General features: G+C 55.5%; 1 protein-coding gene across 2 annotated transcripts in view; it reads right to left on the bottom strand.

The window, feature by feature from the left end:
- LOC127475953 (cytochrome P450 26B1) overlaps positions 1-21,515 on the bottom strand; it is a 39,427-nt gene extending 17,912 nt beyond the window's left edge. The window contains exons 1-5 of one of the 2 annotated variants that reach the window (XM_051798223.1): positions 20,072-21,515; positions 17,780-18,004; positions 3,840-4,115; positions 2,680-2,835; positions 1,060-1,442 (exon numbers count right to left, since the gene is read on the bottom strand). In XM_051798223.1, coding sequence (XP_051654183.1) covers positions 1,060-1,442; positions 2,680-2,835; positions 3,840-4,115; positions 17,780-18,004; positions 20,072-20,275 — 1,244 coding nt within the window. In that variant the 5' untranslated portion in view covers positions 20,276-21,515. The remainder of the gene's footprint in view (positions 1-1,059; positions 1,443-2,679; positions 2,836-3,839; positions 4,116-17,779; positions 18,005-20,071) is intronic. The other variant, XM_051798222.1, reaches the window with a different exon arrangement.
- Positions 21,516-21,862: the final 347 nt, after the last annotated feature.

The raw sequence follows: 21,862 nt of genomic DNA, 5'->3' as shown, positions 1-21,862 counted from the left end.
CATCCCACACCCCGCTGCCTGTCAGCCCCACACACCCAACACTCATGTCAGGGCCTGGGCGATGAGAGCCAGGGCGGATTTATCATCCCCTGAGCACTTTGAAGGTTTTCTGACTCAAATCGCCGCCTTAGGAGGATTTACAGCGACGAGCCCGGCCTGAAGGTTTTGTTTTGCTGGTAGGAAATTCCAGCCACGGTGGTGAGTAATCCCCCTGTCATCCAGCAGCCTGGAGATGCCCTTTGCAGTAAACCTTTCCCTTGTCACACCCCAGCTGGGATTTTGGCGTCAAACACTGTCATGGGTCGAGCTTTGAAGCCTCACACCCGTCCCCTCCTTCCCTGCCTTGCGCCAGATTCCTGAGGAATCCAGGGTAAATCAATCTCCCATCACTAGCAGGGCCTAATTTATCCTCTCTGAGGTCTCATCTAAGCCGGGCTCAAGTAAGATTTCCAACACGTGAAAGGCTGGTTTGGGGAGTTCACGGTGCAGCTGCACTCCAGAGGGATCCAGGAATCCCAGAATGTGCTGAGCTGGAAGGGACCCACAAGGATCAGCCAGTCCAACCCTCAGCCCTGCACAGGCCCAGCCCCAAGAGTCCCACCCTGTGCCCCAGAGGATCAGCCAAATGTGTCCTGCACAGCTCAAAGAGCACATGTAAGAGGAGGACAGTCCCAATCCTGCCTTGTCCTGGCCAGGAATGTCTCCACCATCCTGGTTAAGCTGATTTTCCAACCTGTTTTGCTGGTCAGTACCTCACTCCCCTTCTACAAATAAAAGGACCATGAACACGCAAGTGGAGGCGTCTCCTTCCACCCAGCTCAGCCCAGCCAGGATTTCACAGATCACAGAACATCCTGAGCTGGAAGGGACCCCCAAGGACCATCCAGTCCAATCCTCAGCCCTGCACAGGCCCAGCCCCAAGAGTCCCCCCCTGTGCCCCAGAGGATCAGCCAAACCCTCCCGGAGCTCTGGCAGCCTTGGGGCTGTGCCCACTGCCCTGGGGAGCCTGGGCAGTGCCCAACCAGCCTCTGGGGGAAGAACCTTTGCCTGAGATCCCACCTGAGCCTGCTCTGGCACAGCTCCAGCCATTCCCTGCGTGCTGTCCCTGGTCCCCCCAGCGCAGAGCTCAGTCCCTGCCCCTCGTGTCCCTCAGCACTCACATCCAGCTCGAAGGTCTGCAGCACCGTCCGGTACCCGCCGGAGATGGGGGTGAAGAGCCGAAGCACCTCCTTGATGACACAGTCCAGGTAGTGGAGGCTGCTGATGTTGTCGAGCCGCAGGGAGCCCTCGCAGATGCAGCCGTTGTGGAGGATCCCTTTGCTCCTGAGCTCCTCCCGCAGCTTCTCCAGCACTCGGGGGTGTTTGAGGAGCTGCATGATGAGGGAGGTGCTGGCGCTGGCCGTGGTGGCGTAGGCGGCGAAGATCAGCTCCAGGGTGCCATCCTGGGAGACAAGGGAAGAGCCAGGGTGAGAGCCAGGGCGTGGACAGGTAGGGCAGCATCCATGGAATGTCAAGGGTCAGGCACAGAGGCTGCCACGGGGCATCTTAATACTCAACAGCTCTCCAGCCTGGGCAGTGAACCATAGATGGTTTGGGTAGGAAGGACCTTAAAGATCATCTCTTTCCATGCCCCTGCCATGGGCAGGGACACTTTCCACTAGCTCAGGTTGCTCCAAGCCCTGTCCAACCTGGCCTTGGACACTTCCAGTAATGGGGCAGCCACAACATCTCCCAAAAAAAAGCCGCTCAAACAAGGATTTAAAGTCCCAAGGGGCCAAGTTACCTCATGAGGGTACAGTCACAGTCACAGAATCATGGAATGGTTTGGATCAGAAAGGACCTCAAAGATCATCCAGTCCCACCCCCTGTCGTGGGCAGGGACACTTTCCACTAGCCCAGGTTGCTCCAAGCCCTGTCCAGCCTGGCCTTGGGCACTTCCAGGGATCCAGGGGCAGCCACAGCTTGCTCATGTCTAACTGCAAGATCACTCTTTGTGCAGGGTCAGGGCTGGGAAAACCACCATGGGAAGCTTCCCACAAAGCCTCAGAGGATGCTGAGGACCAGACAGAATGGAGAAAAAGCCCTGAGGATGGATCTTGACAGCACATCATGGACAATTTATGCCCTGACCCTGCTGCAGGGAACAACCCGCTGAGGGCTCACGTGCCCTGCAAAGGAAGCACCGTGGAAAGGGATGGGTCAAAGGATGAAGCTGGTCAGGGCTGAAAGCTTCAGTTGTGCCAGGAGAGGTTCAGGTTGGACATCAGGAAAAATTTCTTCACTGGAAGAGAAGAGTGGTCAAGCACTGGAAAAGGCTGCCCAGGGCAGTGGTGGTGTCACCAACCCTGGGAGTGTTCAAAACCCAAACCATTTCATGATATTGGTTTGGTGGGGATGGGGGTGTTGGGTCACAGGTTGGACTTGATGACCTCAGAAGTCTTTTCCATGATCCCACAATTCTATGAAATGCTTTCTAGAAAGGGCTGAGCACAACCTGCAAATGAAACAACTGGTTTGTTGGCATGATAATCCACCAGACCAGGATTCACCTGCAGCTCCAACATGTCGTGATTCCCTGACCATCCCAGGTCTGCCCCAAAAATTCCTCCCTGGAGCAGCTCAGCCTTGCTCTCGGGGGAGCCCCCGAGCACAGCAAGGTGTCCACGGGGAGATCTTTACCTTCAGCTCCTGCATGGTCAACTCCTTCCCGTGCTCTTTCCCGCTCTCTATCAGGATGTCCAAGGCATCGGCGTAGTCCTTGCCCTGCGTGTTCTGCAGTTTCTCCTGGATGGCTTTTTCCAGCCCCTTCTGCAGCGTCTCCCGTGCCCGGATTCCCTGTGGAGCAGGAAACCATCAGCCCACGCCAGCACCACCAGCACCATCGCCAGGACAACGTGGCTGAGTAATAAAAGTGCGATTGCAGACGCTCAAAGAGGAGCATAAAGACGCTGAGGTGGTTCCCTGGGCAGGAGGAGTAAAGCCCGAGGAGCTGAGATTACAGGCAGGAGTAATCAGCACCTAGGTGTAAATGACAGGTCTGCTGTGGGAGCCCCAGTGCTGCACCAGTTCACAGGCCCCTGGCTCGCCCTGGGATGCGTGGCAGCCCCTGGGAAAATTGCCTCTCAAAGGAAAGCCAATTCATCCCAAAGGATCCTCTTCCCCAGGAGCATAATGGTCTTCCCAAGCAGTTTTATCACCTGGTCCCAGTAAAGCAATTCCTATGGGAGTGCAGCTGCACTGGGTTAACCTGCTCCTGCAAGTGCTTTCAGGGCTTGCAAGTGCTTGGGCTCATCCACGTGGTCAAATATCAGTGAAAAAAACAAAAACTGCAGCGATATCACAAAAAGAAATTTGAACCTCCCCGGAATTTCTGTTGCCAAAATTCCTCGTGAAAAAAAAATTAAGAAGGTTTTGGTTTTTTGTTTTGTTTTTTTTTTTTGGTCTGTGATTTTTGGTATGTTTTCATTCTGCATCATCCATCGAAAAACTAGAATGGTTCTCGGAATTAGAAGGTCTGCTGAGCTGCTGAGCTGCAGGGACAGGGCGGGAATTAAAAGGAGAAGGGTCCCACAAACTACAAAAATGAGGGAAAATTGCCGAGTGAGATAAAAATACACTTGAATAAAACAAAAACTGAATAAAAATAATTCAATTTGGGCGAGTCCTGATTGTATTCTGCAACAAACCACTCAACGGACGGATCTTTTTCTCGCTTCTCCACCAAACCCAAAACGGACCCATCCCTAGAGGTCGGAGGGCGAGGAGAACCCGGAGAGGGGCGGATCAACCACCACCCCCGTAACCCCAGATTGGTGGGCGACCCATCCCCGATCTCTCACCCTCCTGTAGCCGCTGAAGGGCAGGTCCACGGGCAGGGAGAAGACGTTCTCCACGAACTGCTGGTAGACCTCGAAGAGGCGGCCGAGCTCCTCGTCGGGGATGCGGAAGCCCAGCAGGACGCGGATGGCCATGCGGAACGTCAGCTTCTGCGCCTCGTGGTACACGTTGATGGGCTCGGGGTTGCTGCTCCAGGCACGGAGGGTGTCCTTGATCACCAGCTGGATCTTGGGGAGGTAACTCTCCAGCGCCTCGTGGCTGAAGATTTTGGAGAAAACCTGCGGAAAAGGGAGCGAGGAGAGGGTTTTTTTTTACAGCGACCCAGGGCACCACAAAAAACGTCCTGTGCTTGTCATCAGCCAGAACTCATCATCCAGGATCATCAATTCCCCCAAAAAAAGTCTGTCAAAAAATAGAGTCGATGGAGAAACATCAGCTGCCAGATCCTCCAGAGATCCTCACCAGAACCACCACAAACGTTGGGCAACAACGGAGCAAACCAGAGGTGGGAGGGAAAAGTGGATGGATAGAGCTGGTTTTTCCCACAGCTCCCCGTCTCCCAGATCCCAGTGATATCCATCCCATGATTCGGGTGCTACCAAAACACCTCTCCCCTGGGGATTCTCCTGTCTGACGTGGCTGTGCAGCCACACGGACAAACACAGGCTTTTCTCCCCACATCGATTCCTCCCGCCCATCGACCGCCTTCTTAACGGATGCAAAATTAAGTAAACTAATTATCCCGCAGCTTTTGGGATCCCTGTGGAATCTGGCTGAACTCAGCCCGGGGCTCAGGGACACGCACGCACGTAGGCAGAGGCTGCGCTCGCACCCGGCCTCGGTTTCCTTGGGAATCCGGGGAAAAAAAAAAAAAAAAAGAACCCCTGATGTCAGCAGACAGCATTAATTTAAGCTCCGCGAGTAAACACTGAGCAGCAGCGGGCCTCCCCAGGTCCCCGACGCTCACGGCTCCTTCCTCCAATTCCTCCAATTTGGGCCCGGGCCCACGCGTTGCACGAGGAGCTCAGCAATGCCAGGAATGTCCCTTCCCACAGCACGCGCTTTCATCGGCATTCCCGCCGCATCCCTCCCGGAGAGCACCGGAGGGAAAAGAAGTGCTGTTTGTTTATTTTTTGTTAACCTACACACTCACACACACACACAGACACACACACACTGACACACACGGGGCAGGACGCACACGCAGCGCCGCACGCCAGGCCTCCGGGAAAATCAAATTAAAGCAGGATTCCAGGAGGGAGCCTCCAGCGGGGTGGCCGGGTCCCCCCGGAGAGCAGGGGGAGGGGGGGGAGCTCAAGGCGAGGTGGGGGGGCTGCAAAGTTATCAACCCGACGAGGGGAGCGAAATCAAAGCCGCTCCCTCTTTTCCATGAGCGTCGGACTCGCCGGAGCTGTAAATGTGAGAATTTCCTCCACAGTCAGCACTCAAAGGGAAAGGTAATATTTTCCTGGCTGCGACCCCTCATTGCTAATGCACGGGCGGTTCGCCGGGAGTTTGTTTGGTGAAATAACAGCCCCGTCCCCCCTCGCAGCCCCGCGCCGGAGGCTCCACAAGAGCCGCTTCACGGCGCTCCGGGGCTCGGGCTGAGCCCCGAGGAAAAGCTCCCCGCGGAAAAACCCCGGCCAACAACGGGGGCGGTGGGGGAGGAAAAAAAAAAAAAAACTCCCGGAGCCCGAGAGGCCGCAGACAGATGCCGTGCCCGGATGGCCACGGCGAGCCAAGGCATGAATGAAACGGAGCGGGGATGAATGAACCGAGTGAATGAACAGCGGGGCGGCGAGAGCACGGCGGGGCCGCGAGACGGGGCGGCCGCCGCCGCCTCCCCGCGCTCCTCCAGCTATTTTTAAAGCCTGGAAAGGGCAAGCGCTGCTCGGGCTGAGGCGCTGGAAAAGCAGCCGCTCGGCAAAGGAAAGCCGGAGGTGCTAAAGCTGAGCCCGCTCCGCTGTTGGAGGGGGGGGGAAGGTGTGGAGGGAGCCGGGAAAGGGATGGATCCTGGAGGACTCGAGAGGGACGCCGGGCTTTGGTGCAGCGGGAGAGCTGGGACAGAGCTGCTCAGAGGGGCTGGTGAAAGGACGGGGGTATTGTTCCATCTGGCTGGCATTGCCCTGTATCCCTGCTGAGGAGTTGGGACAAGGACAGAGGCTCCCAGTGAATCGCCCCACGCTCCCCAAATGCTTCCCAGGACTCCGTTGCCCCAGCTGATGAGGGGGCAGCCTCTGCTTTGGCAGTGCCAAGGCTGCAGTGGAGCCACCATCCTGCTGGAGGTGGCCCTTGGGGTTCCTGACCTCGTCCTTCCTGGCACTGCCACAGTGTCTGGGGAACCCCTGCACCCCGAAAAAAAGGACAAGTCTCTGGTCCCAGGCTGCCAAACTGCTGCTGTGGCATAGAGAACAATCCCAGGGATGGATTCACACCCTCCAGACCCTCAGAAGAGGAGAGAGTCTGCCCCAGGGATGGATGTGCAGCGAGGACACAGCCTGGAGGACCCTCAGGAAGAGAAGACCGGGCCCCGACCGAGGCCAACACAACACCTGCCCAGCCCGAAAAAGGGGGAGCGTTCAACGCTGGGAGGCCGAGGTGGATTTTTTTTCCCCCCTTTTCTCGCTCTTTTCCCAGCTCTCCTTCTGCCACGAGGCTCCTCCAGCTGGCTGCACCCCACGTCTGCCCGAGCCCGAAGCTCCCGGCCACGCTCGACGTCCCGTCCGCTCGCCGCCGCCGCGCTCCACGCCGCCTAATCCCACATGTCAGCAGATCCTTCCCCGGCCAGACACAAGTCTGGATCCCCTTCCAGTCACCTCCAGTTCAACCCTGCATCTTTCCAGTTGATTAAAAAGGAGGAAGAGGCGGCCAACTTTTTTTCTTTCCCCGACGAACCTCCTCCCCGCCGCCGCGCGCGCGTTTTCCCAAGCCTACAATTCCTGCGCCCTCTAGTGAGGCCGAGCCGAGCTCCTCCTCGGCTGCTCGGGGGAGAGAAACCGGGCAGAGCCAAGGAGAACCGAGGCAAAAAAAATAAAGAGTCGTTCCAGCGCTGCCAAGAGGCAAAATCGTCTCTGAGGGGATGCTCAGCTTTGTTAACGCCGAGATGGGCGCTCGGCCACGGGGACTCGCAGCAGTGCCAGGGCGGTAGCCAGGACTTTTTGGGGATGCTGGAAGGAGCCCCCGTTTTTTTTTCCACGCTGGGATACCTCCCAAAAGAGCCAAATCTGGGGATTTGGTCTGTCCAAGGGTATTTATTCGCGCTGCACACCCTGCTCTGAGGGAGACACCACCACCCAGCGAGCCTGGCTGGAACCTTCCGAGTCTGCCTCGCAGTGGAAAAAGGATACTTCGAGATTTATGGTTTTCCTAAGGCAGAAAATTCCTTCTCAGTGTCTCAGCTCCAGCTCTAGGTGACAGCAAACTGCCCCCCGGTCCCAGCTGGAGAACCCCCCAGCCCCATCCTTAAACCACAGCAAGGAGGAGAGGGAATTCAAGGGAATTCACTGAGCTTCCACACAGGTTTTCCACATGTGGAAAAGGTTTTGTTTCATGGTTGGGATGGAGAGGGATGATGTTTTACGTGGTGTTCCCCTCCCTGGTGCCAGCCCAGCCTTCCCACCCCGAGCACCAGAATCGCTCCCTGCCTTTTGCCATCCACGATTTTCAGGCCCCTTCGCTCCCACCCGGCCCATCAGCACAGCAAAGAGGGAAGGGAGCATCACATTCCTCCTTTCCAGGAGGACAACTTTGGGATCAGCCACCTGCATCCCATCCAGCCCGCGCTGGCCCGACCCGACGAAGGCGCAATGAGCGAGGAAATGTTTTCAGGAAGGAATTTGGCCCCTGTTGGAGGTTTGGATGTGCCAGGAGGCATCCAAAGCAACACCTCAACCTGGACACACACTAATCCTTCCAACATTTCCAGGGGGTTCGTCCCAGCCTTGTCCTGTTGCCACGTTATCCTGGATTTCTGCCTCTCCCCGGCCCGTGCTCCAGAGGGCTTGGAAACCCTGGTATTTTTGGAGAGGAATGAGAGGGTTTGTGGGCAAGAAGCTGTGCAGGTACTGGGGGCAGGAACAAAGGGAAAACACAGCAAAAAAAATTGGGAAGGCACCACAGGGAGGGAGGACTTCCATAAAATCCTGCTGCTGCCCCGACACTCCGACCTTACAACACACAGCAAAGAATTGGTTCCTTTTCTCCCCATCCTAAAAACAGAGCACAGGGACTGCTCCATGGTCTCCTGCCATGCTCCCTCATGGAGGAATCCAGGCCCAGGGAGAGGGAAAAGCCAAGTTTCGGGTGCCAAGCATCCAAAATGAGGAATTTTGGGGTTGCCCGGCAAAGCACAGCACAGCACATGAGGCACAGAGGGGTGTCCTGGGGGAGCTGAAGGCAGCAAATCCTCCCAGCAAAACCCTCAGGAACGCTCCAACCTGTCTCCAAAGGGAGTCTGGTAACTCTGGAGCATCCAGGCTGAAGGAAAGGAACAAAAGGCAAAAGGCACAAACATCTGAACGGTTCTCAGGAAGAAAAAAACGTGCTGGAAAAAATAGCAAAGATCATTCCAGCATCCCTGGGCCACGTTAGGATGAACGTGCCCCTCTCAGGGTCGCCCAGATCCCTGATTTTTTAACGTTTAAAAAGAAACAAAAGGTCAGGGGAACTCCAGGATTTCTTACTTCCAGTCAAATTCCGAATAAAAACGAGCCCAAGCGCCACATTTCCCCACGATTAAAAACCTCCACGTCCGAGCATCTCCCCTACAAACCCTCCCCCTGGCATGGCAGGCTTCTGATCCCAAACCCTTTAAGGATATTGGCATAAAGGGGCTTTGGTGGCCCAGGGAGAGCAAGGACAAGGAGGACACCCCACGTGTGTCTCAGCATTCCCTCTGCAAAACCTTCTGGTGTCCCCAAACGGCTCCAGCAGCAGGAAAACACAACCATTGAGGCCTCTTAGCCCAGTTTCTGGGAATACCAAAAGATTTGTCAGTTTGGAAGTGCTGCTCCAAGTGTCCTCTTCCCGTTTATTCCTGGGTTTGAGGAGGGTAAAAATCAACCTGTGTTGTCACCGCTCTTCGAGGAGGGAATGGAACACAGGAGGGAAAAGAAAGGGATCCCATCGATGGAATGGGAGCTGTGGCCAGGGAGAAGGGATTGGAAAGGTGGGATCAGCTGGCCAAGAGGAGGGATAACAGGACATGTACCCACTGGTGCCTTTGGAGCCGTGGAGAAGGAAAATCCTGCAATCCCAGTAGGTCAGAGCAGCCCTTTAAGAGGATCAGGGGGTTGGGTGAGCTGGGATTCCAGAATCATGGAATGGGCTGGTTTGGAAGGGTCCTTAAAGATCATCTAGTTCCAACCCCCTGTTTAAGTTTAGACCACACACCAAATCCCAGATCTGTGGTGTGGGGATGAGTCTTCCCAGAGCTGAAGGGGAGGGAAGCAACTTTCCCAGGCAGCAGGGATAGTGTCCCATCCACCTCTGGCACCAATGGAAAAGAGACAGTAGGAGAAAATCCCCATTTTCCTGGCCCAGTGCATTCCCTGGAGCACGGAGAGGGGATCAAAGGGAAGGGTCCCAGAGGTTTAACTAACCCAGAGCTGGGGCTCTCCTAGAGACAAAGCCAGACCTAGAAAGAAAGAAACCAAGCCCAGGTGCTCTTCCATGGGAGCACAGAGTCCTTGCTCCTGCCAGGAGTTCCAGAAGCTGGGAGTGGAGCTGGGTGAGGGGTGGTCACCTTCCCAGAGGGGCTGAGAGGGAAACACCCACTCCATGATCCATCCCAAAGAAAGAAATACACCTTCCAGAGCAGTCAAGAGACCAAGAGGCAGAAATAGGGGAAAAAGGCTTGGAAAAGCCTTTCCTCCCGCAGCTCTGCTGACAAAATCCCGAGTAAGGTCCTGCAAGACCTCCCTGGGGGTGAAGACACACCTGAGATGGGGCTGAGATGTCCCTGGTGAGCTCCTGCAGACCATGAGTGAGGGTCAAAGCTCTTCTGAGCTTCAAACCGAGCCCAGGGAGGAGATGACAAGGGTTGAGATGACCCAAGGCCGCCCAACAAGATGATCCCAGTTTAAGGCAACCCCTTCTCCTTCCTTGAGGAGAAGGAAGCTGAAGAACAAGCTGGTGGATGGACACATTTCGTGTCAGAGCAACGGAGAACACCGTTATCCCGTTATCCCTAAGCTCTCTTTTCCTGGCGGGATATTTCCAAACCACGGGTGGTTTGAGCCACCTGGCAGGACGGAGGAGGATGGAGTGAAAACACAAAGCTGTGCAAACACAGGGTAGGAGGGATCCCGAGTCCTAAATCACCCTCCCACCTCTGGGATCAGCTCCTGGTATCCCCCATTCCCGCCCTGACGTGGAACCTGCACCCGGTTCCACCCGGCTCAAGGAGGGGTTTCACCTTCCGAAAATCTTCCCTCCTGGATGACACAGAGAGGTGGAAAATCCCCCATTCTGGATCCCCAGCTCAGGGTATCACACAGCACAGCTCCTCCCAGCAGGCCCTGAGCTCTCAGGGCATTTTGGGGTGGAAGGAGCACGAAAAACCCACAAAATCGGTTTTCCAGCCAGGAGCCTCCACTCAGCCTTTTTTTTCTTTTTTCTTTTTAATCCATTGGAATTAGCCTGGATTTACACCCCTGGAGATGACAGGGCTGTTTGGTCTAAAGTCAATGAGCCAACCCAGCTGACAAATCCTTCCCCCAGACCGCGGGCAGGAGCCCTTCTCCATCAATGGGAGCCTTTTCCCTGGATCCAGAGGCTTTTGCCCATGGATTAAAGCTCCCAGGGCAGCAGCCTGACGTGGACACACCGAGCTGGAGCCGGGCCAGCCCATGGCAGCTGGAATTCGGCCCACCTGAGAGGGCTGATGCAATTTGGGGGGGCTCAGATGGCAGGGAATGGTTTCTATTCCACCGTGGGATTTACACGTGGAGTAGGGCGGCAGGTTTGGATGGAAATGCAAAAAAACCCTAAAAAAACCCCAAAACCACTAAAAAGCCCCCTCTTAACAACCTGGTTGATGGGTTTTTTTGTAGGAAAAGGTACATTCCCACTGCTTCTCATCTCTCCTTCCTCTTCCCATCCCTCCTTTGTCCTTCAGCTGCTCCCTCATCCCTGTCCTTCCCTCTCTCCAATGGAAATAAAAAAAAACCCTAAAAACATTAAAAAAACCCTCTTAATAACCTGGTGGATGGTTTTTTGTAGGGAGAGGTACATTCCCAGTGCTTCCCATCCCTCCTTCCTCCTCTCATCCCTCCTCCATCCCTGTCTTTCCCTCCCTCCGATGGAAATGAAAAAAACCCTAAAAACACTAAAAAAAACCCCTAAAAACCCTTAAAAAAACCTAAAACCCCTTAAAAAACCCCTAAAACCCCTAAAAAAACCCCCTATTAACTACCTGGTTGATGGTTTTGTAGGGAAAGGTACATTCCCAGTGCTTCCCATCCCTCCTTCCTCCTCCCACCCCTCTTCCCATCCCCATCCTTCCCTCCCTCCAAGGGAAATAAAAAAAAAACCTCCTAAAAACAGTAAAAACCACCCTCTTAACAACATGTTTGATGGTTTTATGTAGGGAAAGGTACATTCCCTCTGCTTGCCATCCCTCCTTCCTGCTCCCATCCCTCCTTCCTCTTCCCATCCCTCCTTCCTCCTCTCACCCCTCTCCCCATCCTTCCCTCCCTCTGATGGAAATGGAAAAAAACCTAAAAATACTGAAAAAAAACCCTAAAAACCCTAAAAAGACCCCCTATTAACAACCTGGCTGATGGTTTTTTGTAGGAAAAGGTACATTCCCAGTGCTTCCCATCCCTCCTTCCTCCTCCCATCCCTCCTTCTTCCTCCCACCCCTCTCTCCATCCCCATCCTTCCCTCCCTCTGATGGAAATGAAAAAAAACTAAAAACCCTAAAACCACTAAAAAAACCCTAAAAACCCCCTCTTAACAACCTGGTTGATGGTTTTTTGTAGGGAAAGGTACATTCCCACTGCTTCCCATCCCTCCTTCCTCCTCCCACCCCTCTCCCCATCCTCGCCTCCCTCCCCTCCCCAGTCCAGCCCACAGCAGCTGGTTTATATTTGGCCGTAAATTTATGGCCCCTTTTGTGTTCTTAATCCTCTTGCAAACGATATTAAAGCCTCAGACCTTTCTACTTGGTGCTAATAAGCTCAACACTCGTGTGCCTGCGAGGCAGAACATTAATTGTGGTGTGTTAATGAGCGATGGAGTTTTGGACAGTGAGACAAACCAGGCCGTTCCTCCAGCTCCACTGTCTGCTTCCTCCCGGAGTCTCAGCCTCTGGGATGTCTCCCCAGCCCAAGGAGAGCTTTGATTTTATTTTCTCCATGCCTTTTTTTAAGCCAGCTGTGCCTATTTTGGGATTCCCGGGCTGGAACACCAGCCCAGCGCTGCCCTGCCAAGGCTGGAGGCTTCCAGGGAAAGTCTGAGTCCCACCTTCCCCGGATCCTGCGCCGGGAATCTCCTTCCTGGCCCCGGGGCTGTGAGTCCTGGCCATTCCCAATTCCCATTTCCTCCTCCACTGAGATGGTGAGGTCCCTCAGGGGCACCTCAGTGCCTCCCTCTCTGCTGAATTCCAGCCTTAATCCCATAAAACCTGTGCTAGGCCAGGCCTAAGAGCGGGTTTGCTCAGCCCTCCTTACGGCTCAGACCGACCCAGGGACTGACATTCCCAAAGCCTGGGCTGATGCACTGATCCCACCAGGATTTGTGGGTGGAAACGGGAGCTGAAGATGCGTCCAAGGACAGATGTGAGAATCACAGAATCCCAGAATCAGCTGGGTTGGAAGGGACCTCAGAGATCATCCAGTCCAACCCTTGATCCAACCCCGCCGTGGTTCCCAGCCCATGGCACTGATGCCACATCCAGTCTGTCCTTAAACACCTCCAGGGATGGAGAATCCCCCACTGCCCTGGGCAGCCCATTCCAATGGCTGAGCACCCTCTCTGCAAAGAAATTCTTTCTAATCTCCAACCTACCCCTCCCCTGGCACCCTCTTGTCTTGCTGATGGTTGCCTGGGAAAAGAGCCCAACCCCCAGCTGGCTCCCCCCTCCTGTCAGGGAGTTGCAGAGAGTGAGGAGGTCTCCCCTGAGCCTCCTCTTCTCCAGGCTGAACAGCCCCAGCTCCCTCAGCCTCTCCTCACAGCACTTGTGCTTGAAGGGTGGAGGGAACAGCCAGGCTGGGCCTCCAAACCCGCAGCAGGACGGGGAGAGCTCCGGGGATTGGAGCAGGAGCAGCCTCAGCCAGGTCCATCCCTGCTCACCCCATCCCTTGGGACACGTCCCCTCTGAGCCCAAGGGATGATTTGCACCTTCCCTGTGGTGGAGAGGGACAGGGATCTACCCCCCAAAAGCCAAAGACGTGTCCGTGCTGAGCCAGGACAACGGGGTTACTCCTGTGAGTCACCTGGGAGGCCAATTCAGACAGGAATGCCACCATGGAGGGAGGAGCTGCCCCAGGGGTGGCCCAGGTCCTTCTCCAACACCACATCAACTCCATGACCCAGCAGGAACAGCCTCTCCATGGACATTCATCTCAGGAGAGTGGTTGAGTTTGGAGTCGCTTTTATTTACCCCTTGTAAACTGCTCTTATCTCCCAGCTCCATCTGAGGCCAAGGGCAGAGCCCACGAGGTGACATCTGCAAAAGTGACCCCCCTGAGCCAGGCCAGCCCTGCTCCCAGCCCTGCTCTCCCCCTCCATCCCACCCCACTGGCACATCCCTGCTCCAAACTGACTCCAGACAATCCCTGCTCCCAGCCCTGCTCTCCCCCTCCATCCCACCCCACTGGCACATCCCTGCTCCAAGCTGACTCCACGCCCTCTCTAATAACTGTAAAGTTCATTTCCCAGAAAGGGGGATGTTTTCCTCAATTTCTATGAACTTTGACAGGTTCCTGGAGGGGAGATTTAATAAATTGGGGATGGGAAAGCCAAGTCAATGTGGCTTTGCTCCTCCTGAGCACCTTCCACACGTGCACCTCCGAGTCCTTTATCAGCACCCACGTGATTAACACTTCTGGGAGCCCCGAGAAGAGGAGACTCACCCCCTTTATGGAATGGGATAATGAATCCGTGCAGGATCCAGAAAACCAGCTGAGATAGAGAACTTAAACCTGAGAGAAGAGCTCCAGAGACTGAGTCATCCCATCACCCCCACCAAGTGTCCTACAGCACATCCGAGATTTGCTGATCCCGAAGTTACACCGAAGAGCTAAAACTCCTTGGAAAGCTCCTTGGAAAACACATGGAGCAGCAAAGCAGCCGGCTCCTGGCGAGCTCCCAGGAACCTCCTGCAAGAACATGTTGGGTTTTCAAGCTCTTTGCTGGAGCTCATCTTCCCATCTCGGTGACAATCTGTGCCACCGGGAGGAGACCACGGCTCCTCTGCCAGGGAATGAAGGAAAGAGTGTCTGTCTGCCAGGGCTGCTGCAAAGAGATGCTTTTGGAAGGATGACAAGGACTTAGCAGAGCTGTTGGCCACGGAAGGGTTGGTTGGACAAGAGCTAGAGGTGACCCCGGTGGCTGGAGGGTGAAAACACGGATTTCACCCTCCACCTTTCCTTGTGTTGCTAAAATCCCGAGATCTCCCGAGAAATTGCACCTCAATTCCTGGCAGGAGCAGAGAAAGGGAAGAGAACCCGTGAAGGCTCGAGCTCAGAGATGAGGCACAAACCAGAATGGGAGAGCTGGATGGAACTGCTGCTCCAGAAAGCCCCACAGTGCTTTAAACTGAATCACCAGCCACCAAAAAAGGCTTCCCAGGAAGTCCCACTGCTCTCCTGCCTGGAGCTGTCATGCTGCTCCGATTCTTTTAAAGTTCTTCTTAGAACTAAAATCCTTTCTAGGAAAGTTGGTGAATTCTGGGAAAGACCTGCCTTCTGCCCACAAGTTCCTTGCTCAGTTCTCCAGCAGGTCAAGAGGGAGGTACAAATTAAAACCTGCACCTTGAATCTTAAATGTGATCTGAGTTCTTTCTCCTTGGACCTCTCAGAGCCTCAGGGTGGGGAGAGTTAAAAGCCAATTTAACGGCAATAGAAGCTCGGGGTTAATGAACACAGGCAGGGAAAAAGGCACCTGGCCTGGAAAAAGCTTTCATCTGGTCATCTGAGTCTTGACAGGAACAAAATGCTCGATTTTCTCCCCTTCAGAAGCAGGTTCACCTGATCTCTGGGTGCTCTGAATGCAGGGCAAGGGATGGGTTGTAGGGGAGAAGCAATTCCTCGGGGATCGGGAGTGATGCACGAGATGCTCAGCTCCCAAAAGCGGTAATTAAGAGGAGATCAAGTGAAGAAATGGGAATAATCCCCCTGATTTCCCAAGCTCAGTCCCGTGTTCTCAACCTCACGACAATGAAAGAGGAAGATTAAAGAATAATGAGCTTCTGGAGCGTCCCCAGAGCTGCTGATCCAGGGAAAGTGTTTGGAAAGGTTGGCTGGAGCTCGAAGCAAAGGTGTGAGAGCAGGAGAAAGGGTCATCCTGGGACAGTGTTTTGTTGGAATACCTGTTCCCAGGAGGCTTTAGCCACCCCTTAAACAGGAATTAGGATCCTTGCCAGCTTGGGATTGTGTGTGATGCCAAACCCCACGGAATTATGGAATGGTTTGAGTTGGAAGGGATCTAAAGATCATCCAGTTCCATCCCCTGCCATGGGCAGGGACATTTCCCAGGTTGCTCCAACCTGGCCTTGGACACTTCCAGGGATCCAGGGGCAGCCACAGTTTCTCTGCCCAACCTGTGCCAGGGCCTGCCCACCCTCCCAGCCAGCAATTCCTTCCCAATATCTAATACCTAATCAGGGAGGAAAAAGGGCTTTGAGGAAAAGATTCACGAGATCCAGACCAGCTTCTGGACTCAGAAAATTCCGAAAGCATTTGCTTTCCCACCTTAGGGTGGGACACGTGTTTCCCACTAGGAAAAAACACCAAAGTGAGGACACCAGGTAGAACTGTGGAGGGAGGGAGGCTGTCCCTGCTCTGTGCTGCTGGCACTGCTCCTTCTTGGGGCTGGCAGTGCCCACTCGAGCTGTGGGACAAATTACAAACCCACCAGGATCCCACAAAGGTCAGAACTCCCTTTTCCATGCCCCCATTCCCATAACCCACACTCTCCCGGCCTCCCCTGAGTCTGTTCCTGAGGGCTGAATTCCATGGTTTTATTAAGGAGATCCCAACCAAAGGCCACTTTCCAGTAGCAAGGAATAATCTGGCTGTGCAGAGGGATAAAAAAGAAGCAGGGAAGGAGCACAGAGACACCTTCAAATCGCTGCCTGATCCCTCGAGGGGAAATAAACAGGAGCCAAAGCTGCTGCCGAGGAAAACCCATCGCTCTCCACATCCCAATCCTGCCCCAAATTCTGCTCCCTGGTGGAGGCAGCCCCATGAACTCCTGCCCTTTCTCTTGGACAGCGAGCTTGGAAAAAATACCTCCCTCCTCAAGGAAAAAAAAACTCCCAAATGGCAGGCGCTGGGTTTGTCGAGTTTGGGGTTGGGATGGACGGTGCTGGTGTTTCTTGTGGTGTCACACTGAAAAATGCGACTAATGGGTGTCATGTGCTGTTTGTTTTCTCATCATCTCCCCCAGGAGCAAAGAGGGTTTGGAAGGGATTTTACAGACACCAAAATAGGAAATCCTGCTGGAGCAGAGAGGAGAAGGGACCCGGCCCCGGGGCAGGGATGGGGACACTCTGGTGGCGCTGGGGACGGGCTGCCTGTGCCAGCACTGCTGCCTCCACACTGCACAGATGGGGGACACACCTCCCCATCCCAAATCCGCTCCCTGCCCTCATCCAGCTGGGAAAGAGCCTGTCCTGTGGAGGGCAGGGTGGGAGAACCACCAGCCACTCCACCAGTGTCACCACTGCCACCGCCCCTGCCACGGGGGGGACACGAGGACCCCAACCCCACATCTGCCAGGGCTCAGCACCCCCAAAACCAGCTGCCCTGTGCTCCCCACCCACCTTGGGGGCTGCAAGAGGGGGGGTCTCACCCCCGGACCACCGAGGGGGTGACGCAAGAAGGTCTCAGCCCCCCCAAAACCGGCTCAGTCCCCCCTCGTGCTCCATCCCGAGGCCCCCAAATTCCCTGAGATCCGAGGGAACGCTCGGCACCAACAGACCACCCCCAGCAAGATGAACCCCGAGGGGTGTCCCTGCAAAGGGGGGGCACACTCCGGGGGACTCCCCTCCCCTCCGGGCCCACCCTCTGCCCGCCGGGCTCGTCGCCCTTTTAAGAGCCCCCCCGGGCCCCGCTGCCCCCGCAGTGCCCCCCCCACGCGTGTCACCGGGCACGGGGAGGGGGGGGAGATGGAGGGGGGAGAGGGGCAACACCCCCCTCCTCAGCAGAGCCCCCCCCTGTGCCCCCCCCGCGCCCCTTTAAACTCCTCAGAGCAACGATCGTGGGGGGAGCCCGAGAGGGACCTCCCCCGGCAGGAGGGAAAGGAGGAAAAGAAAGGGAAAATAAGGGAAAGGGAGAGGAAAAAGGGAAATGAGGGTGAGAAGGGAAGAAGGGAAGGAGGGAAGAAGAGAAGGAGGGAAGGAGGGAAGAAGGGAAGAAGGGAAGGAGAGAAGAAGGGGAAAAAAGGGAGAAGGGAGAAAGGGAAGGAGAGAAGAAGAGGAGAGGGGGAGAAGGAAGAAAGAAAGAAGGGAAGGAGGGAAGAAGAGAAGGAGGGAGGGAGGGAAGAAGAGAAGGAGGGAATAAAAGAAAAAGGGGAGAAGGGAAGAAGGGAAGAAGAGAAGGAGGGAAGAAGAGGAGAGGGGGAGAAGGAAGAAAGAAAGAAGGGAAGAAGGGAAGAATGGGAAAAAGGGAGAAGGAGAGAAGAAGAGAAGTGGAGAAAGGAAGAAGGGAAGGTGTTTCCACGCCCCACTCGCGCCCCCACGTCCCCTCCCCGGTTCGTCTCGCGTGGCAACGCTCACCTTCCTCTTGTGCCGGTGGATGTCGCCGATGGAATTGGCCACGGTGTTGGGTCCCAGCAGCATGCGGGTGCTCCGGGGCCACTCGGTGCTCACCAGGTGGTGCTCCCCCATCAAGATCTTCCGCACGTTCTCCGCCCCCGTCACCCGCACCAGCGGCCGCCCCAGCAAGTGCGTCTTGAAGACGTTGCCGTACTTCTCCCGCCGGGAAGATTGGAAGCAGGAGCCCTGCGGGGGTGGGTCGGGGTTGGAGGGGGGGGGTCGGTGTTATACCCCACGGCACCCCCGCGGCGGGGACAGCGAGGGGGGGGTCTAGGGGGGTAACACGGGTGGGATGGGGGGGGTCTAGAAATGGGGTAACCCCGGAATTCCCACCCGAGCGCGGCCCCGCTCCCTCCGACGGCGCTGCCCGCCCGCTCCTCCCGCAGCCCGGCGGGGGTCGGTGCCCTCCGCCCCCCTTCCTCCTCCTCCTCCTCCTCCCTTTACCTTCCCAATCACTTTTAAACGTATTTTTATTTTCCCTCCCCCCCGCAATTTTTCCCTCCTTCCTTCCCCCCCCCCCCCCCCGCCTTTTTTTCCCCTCTTTTTTTCGTCTCTCTTTTTTTTTTTCTTTCCTTTTTTCCCCTCCTCTCTCTCGGGCTGATTTTACTCGAAAGGCTGCAATTTGCTTAAGTAAATCTCCAGATTTCAGGGAGTTTAATAACTTTCCCACATGCTCCAGGGGCTTTTGTCGGCAAAGAGGCGGACGGAGCCGCAGGAATAGCGAGGGGAGAAGGGGGGGGTCCCCCCAAAAAAAACCCCCCATCCCGAGCGGGGAGAGGCGCTGCGAGCGCCGCAGCCGCGGTGCTGGGGTGTGAGTGCGTGTGTTTATTTTGAAACAAAAGCGCGGTTGTGAGGTTTCAGATGTTCAGGTGACCCTGTTTCTTGATCTGCGTAAATATAATTAAAGTCCTTTTTGTGGCATTAATAAAGAGTTATTTGTACACCATTTCCAGGGCAGCACAAAGAGGACCTTTATGTGGCAGAAGTTTCGAATGGAGTCCAATTTATACAAAAATTTTGTATTTTTAGCCCTGCGCTCTGTTTGGACGGAGCCCTGTGGAAAAGCGAGAACCCTTTTCTGGTCCCCCTGTAAAAATCTGATAAATTTCTTTAAAAAATAAAGCCCTATTGAGAGCGTGCCGTTAACCCCTTAGGCGCCGGGGGGCCGGCGGGGCAGCGGGGCCGCCGTGTCGGGGCTTCCCCGGCGCCGGGGGGGTCCGGGGGGGGGGACACACCGGGGGCCGCCGCCGCTCTCTCCCCGCCGGGACCGGGGCTCTGCCCTGCCCCGGGCGGCTCCGTCAATGAAAAGAAAGGCGGGAGCATCCTCGCCGGGGCTCCCGTTTGATTATTATAATTATTCGGATTATTTTTCCGCAGCGGGAAACCCTCGGGCTCGTTTAGCTCGGGGGGGAAGGGGGGGTTCCCTCCCGGGATGCTGTGAACCTCCCCCCCTTCCCGGGGTGCCCCCAGCGCGGTTCTCGCGGCTCCCCCCACCCCTCCCGGAGCGGGGTAACCCCCCGTTCGCCTCCCGCCCGCTCTCCTCCTCTTTTATTTTGGTCTTTTTCGCTGGTTTTTTTGGCAGTCTCCCTCTCGCCTCGCGGGCCGAGGGGATCCCGCTCCGCCCGCCGCTTGTTGGGCGTTTAGCGAGGTTAATCCCGGGTTAATCTCCCGATTACCTCCGCGGGCTTCCCCCGCGGGCGGACCGGAGCGAGAACCCGCCGGGAGCAGCCCCGGGAAGGCGGACGGGACGGGACGGAGCCCCCCGGGAGCGGTGGGGACACAACCAGAGGAGCCACATCCAGCCGGGGCTGCCTCCCACACCCCGGGCTTCGGCACAGCCGAGGGTTTGGGGAGAATTTCGGCTGAGGACGGGGAGGAAGGAAGGGGTTTGGCAGCCTTAGGGGCGACCCCCGAGCCTTCGCAGCCGGCGGCGGGGGAGCCCCGCAGAGCCCGGCCGGGAGCGCAGCGCGGGGCGAGCCCAGCCCGGCTCGGCTTTCCCTCCGTCCCCCCCGCATCCAACACCAACCCCCCCGGGCGCCGGTTCCCTCCCCAGGCTCGCCGAGAAACCCGCATGATGCAATCGAGAAAGGAGAATTTAAAAAAAAAAAAAAAAAAAAAAGAATAAGTAATAAAAAAAAAAAAAAACCAAACCGACAACAAACACCTAAAAATGAAAGAGAAAAAAAAAAAAAAAAAAAAAAAGCCGGTCCCAACCCACCTCCAGGGAGGGCAGCGAAGGGGAATCCTCCTTACCTGCAGGAGCCAGTGGAAGGTTTCTCCGATTAAAGGGAATCCCATGGAGCCTTTGGGGATTGGTAGCTTGCAGGTTTTGTCGCGGGTGGCAGCCCAGCGGAGCTGCCACAGCTGTTGGGACACGGCCAGCAGCAAAGTCAGTGACACCAAGCACGCGGCGAGGGTAGCCAGTGCCGAGACGAGATCAAAACTTGCAAAAAGCATATTTGGAAGAAGGAGGAGGAGGAGGGTGGGGAGAGAAACAGCCCCTTGACAGGCACCACACTCGCACCCACACACACGACACGCACGCCCGGGAAAAAAAAAAAAAAATAAAAAAAAAGGGCGATTGCGGAGCGCGGGTTAAAAGCTGCCTGGGGGGTCTTTGGGACGAGGGGGGCCGGGCTCGCCCCCCTCTCTCCGCTGGCAGGTTGGAAAAACAGCAGGGGAAAAGAGTGGGGGGAGAATGAAAAGGATAAAAAAAAAAAAAAAAAGGCGAAAAGCCGTTTCTCCTCCGCCTCGCTCTCGCTCTCTGAAAACTTTGTTTGGGATAAACTTGACAGAGTGACACAGGCGGAAAAAAAATAAACAACACACAAAAAAAAAGCGAAACCCAAAAAAAACACCCCCACGCTGAGAGAAAAGGGGGGGGGGGGAAGGGGAAAATTAAGGAGGGGAAAAAAAAAAAAAGCGAGAGGTACCCCAAAAAGAAAGGGGGTGGGCGAGGGTGAGGAGGTAAAAAAGTCGAGGGGGAAAAATTCAAAAATGATAAAAAAATTTTAAAAAGGAGGGAAAAAAAAAAAAAAAAAAGAAAGAAAGAAAAGCCCCGGAGTGAAGAAAAAAAAAAAGACCCCAAAAAAGTCCAAATGCAGATGCTCTGGCTCCCGCTCGCTTTTCAAGGCAAAGCCACACACACCAGAAGGGAAAAAAAAAAAAAAAAAAAAGGAAAGAAAAAAGAAATACAAAAAAAAAAAAAGGAGCGAGATTTAAAAAAAAAAAAAAAAGTTAAAAAATCTTAAAATAATTCAGCCACGACCTGGAGAGATGGAAGAATTAAATAGCTATATATATGTATCTACACACACGGAGCGAGACAGCTCGGTTTATATCCCTATCTCTCCCTCTCTCTATACATATAAATATCTCCCTATAAATATATATCTTATTTGTTAGCCCCGGAGTTTCACAGACTTTGAGCGAAAAGAAGAAGAAGAAGAAGAAGAAAAAGAAGAAGAAGAAGAAGAAGAAGAGGGAGGCAGGGCTGCCGGGCAAAGCCCCTCTCAAATGTTCAGTTTGAGTAAAAAAGAAAGTCAAATGTGTGTTTATATAGAGGCGGGGAAGCCGGGGCTGGGCCGGCCGCCAGCGCGGCTGCTCCCCCCCGCGCCCCCACCCGCACTTCAGAGGCTCGGGGGGGGCCGGGCCGGGCCGGGGGACGCGGCGCTGGAGCGTGCGAGCCCTGGCCCGCCGCCCGCAGCACGGTCACGCCGCGCTCCTCATCCTCCTCCTCCTCCTCCTCCTCCTCCTCCTCCTGCTGCTCTCCTCCTCCTTCTCCTCCTCCTCCACCGCCGCCGCCTCGGTACCTTCGGCCTGCGGAGGGAGAGAGAGAGAGACAGAGAGACACGAGCGCGGCTCGCTCAGCCCCCTCTCCCCGCGTGGGTTGCACTGCAGCCCCCCGCACGCCTCCCCGAAATGATTTCCCCCCCTCCCCGCGCCGCCCCCCACCCCCGATTTTTAACCCTTGCCATGTTTCCCCCCCCCCCAAACCCCCATCATTTTCCACTCCAGGATTCCCAACACCCCCCCCCCCTTGAT

The sequence above is a fragment of the Manacus candei genome, unplaced genomic scaffold (assembly GCF_025592945.1).
Source record: "Manacus candei isolate 608988 ecotype Guabito, Panama unplaced genomic scaffold, ASM2559294v1 h1tg000048l, whole genome shotgun sequence".
Taxonomy (NCBI): Eukaryota; Metazoa; Chordata; class Aves; order Passeriformes; family Pipridae; genus Manacus; species Manacus candei.
The sequence above is the reverse complement of the archived record's forward strand: the minus strand, read 5'-3'. Positions and strand labels throughout refer to the sequence as shown.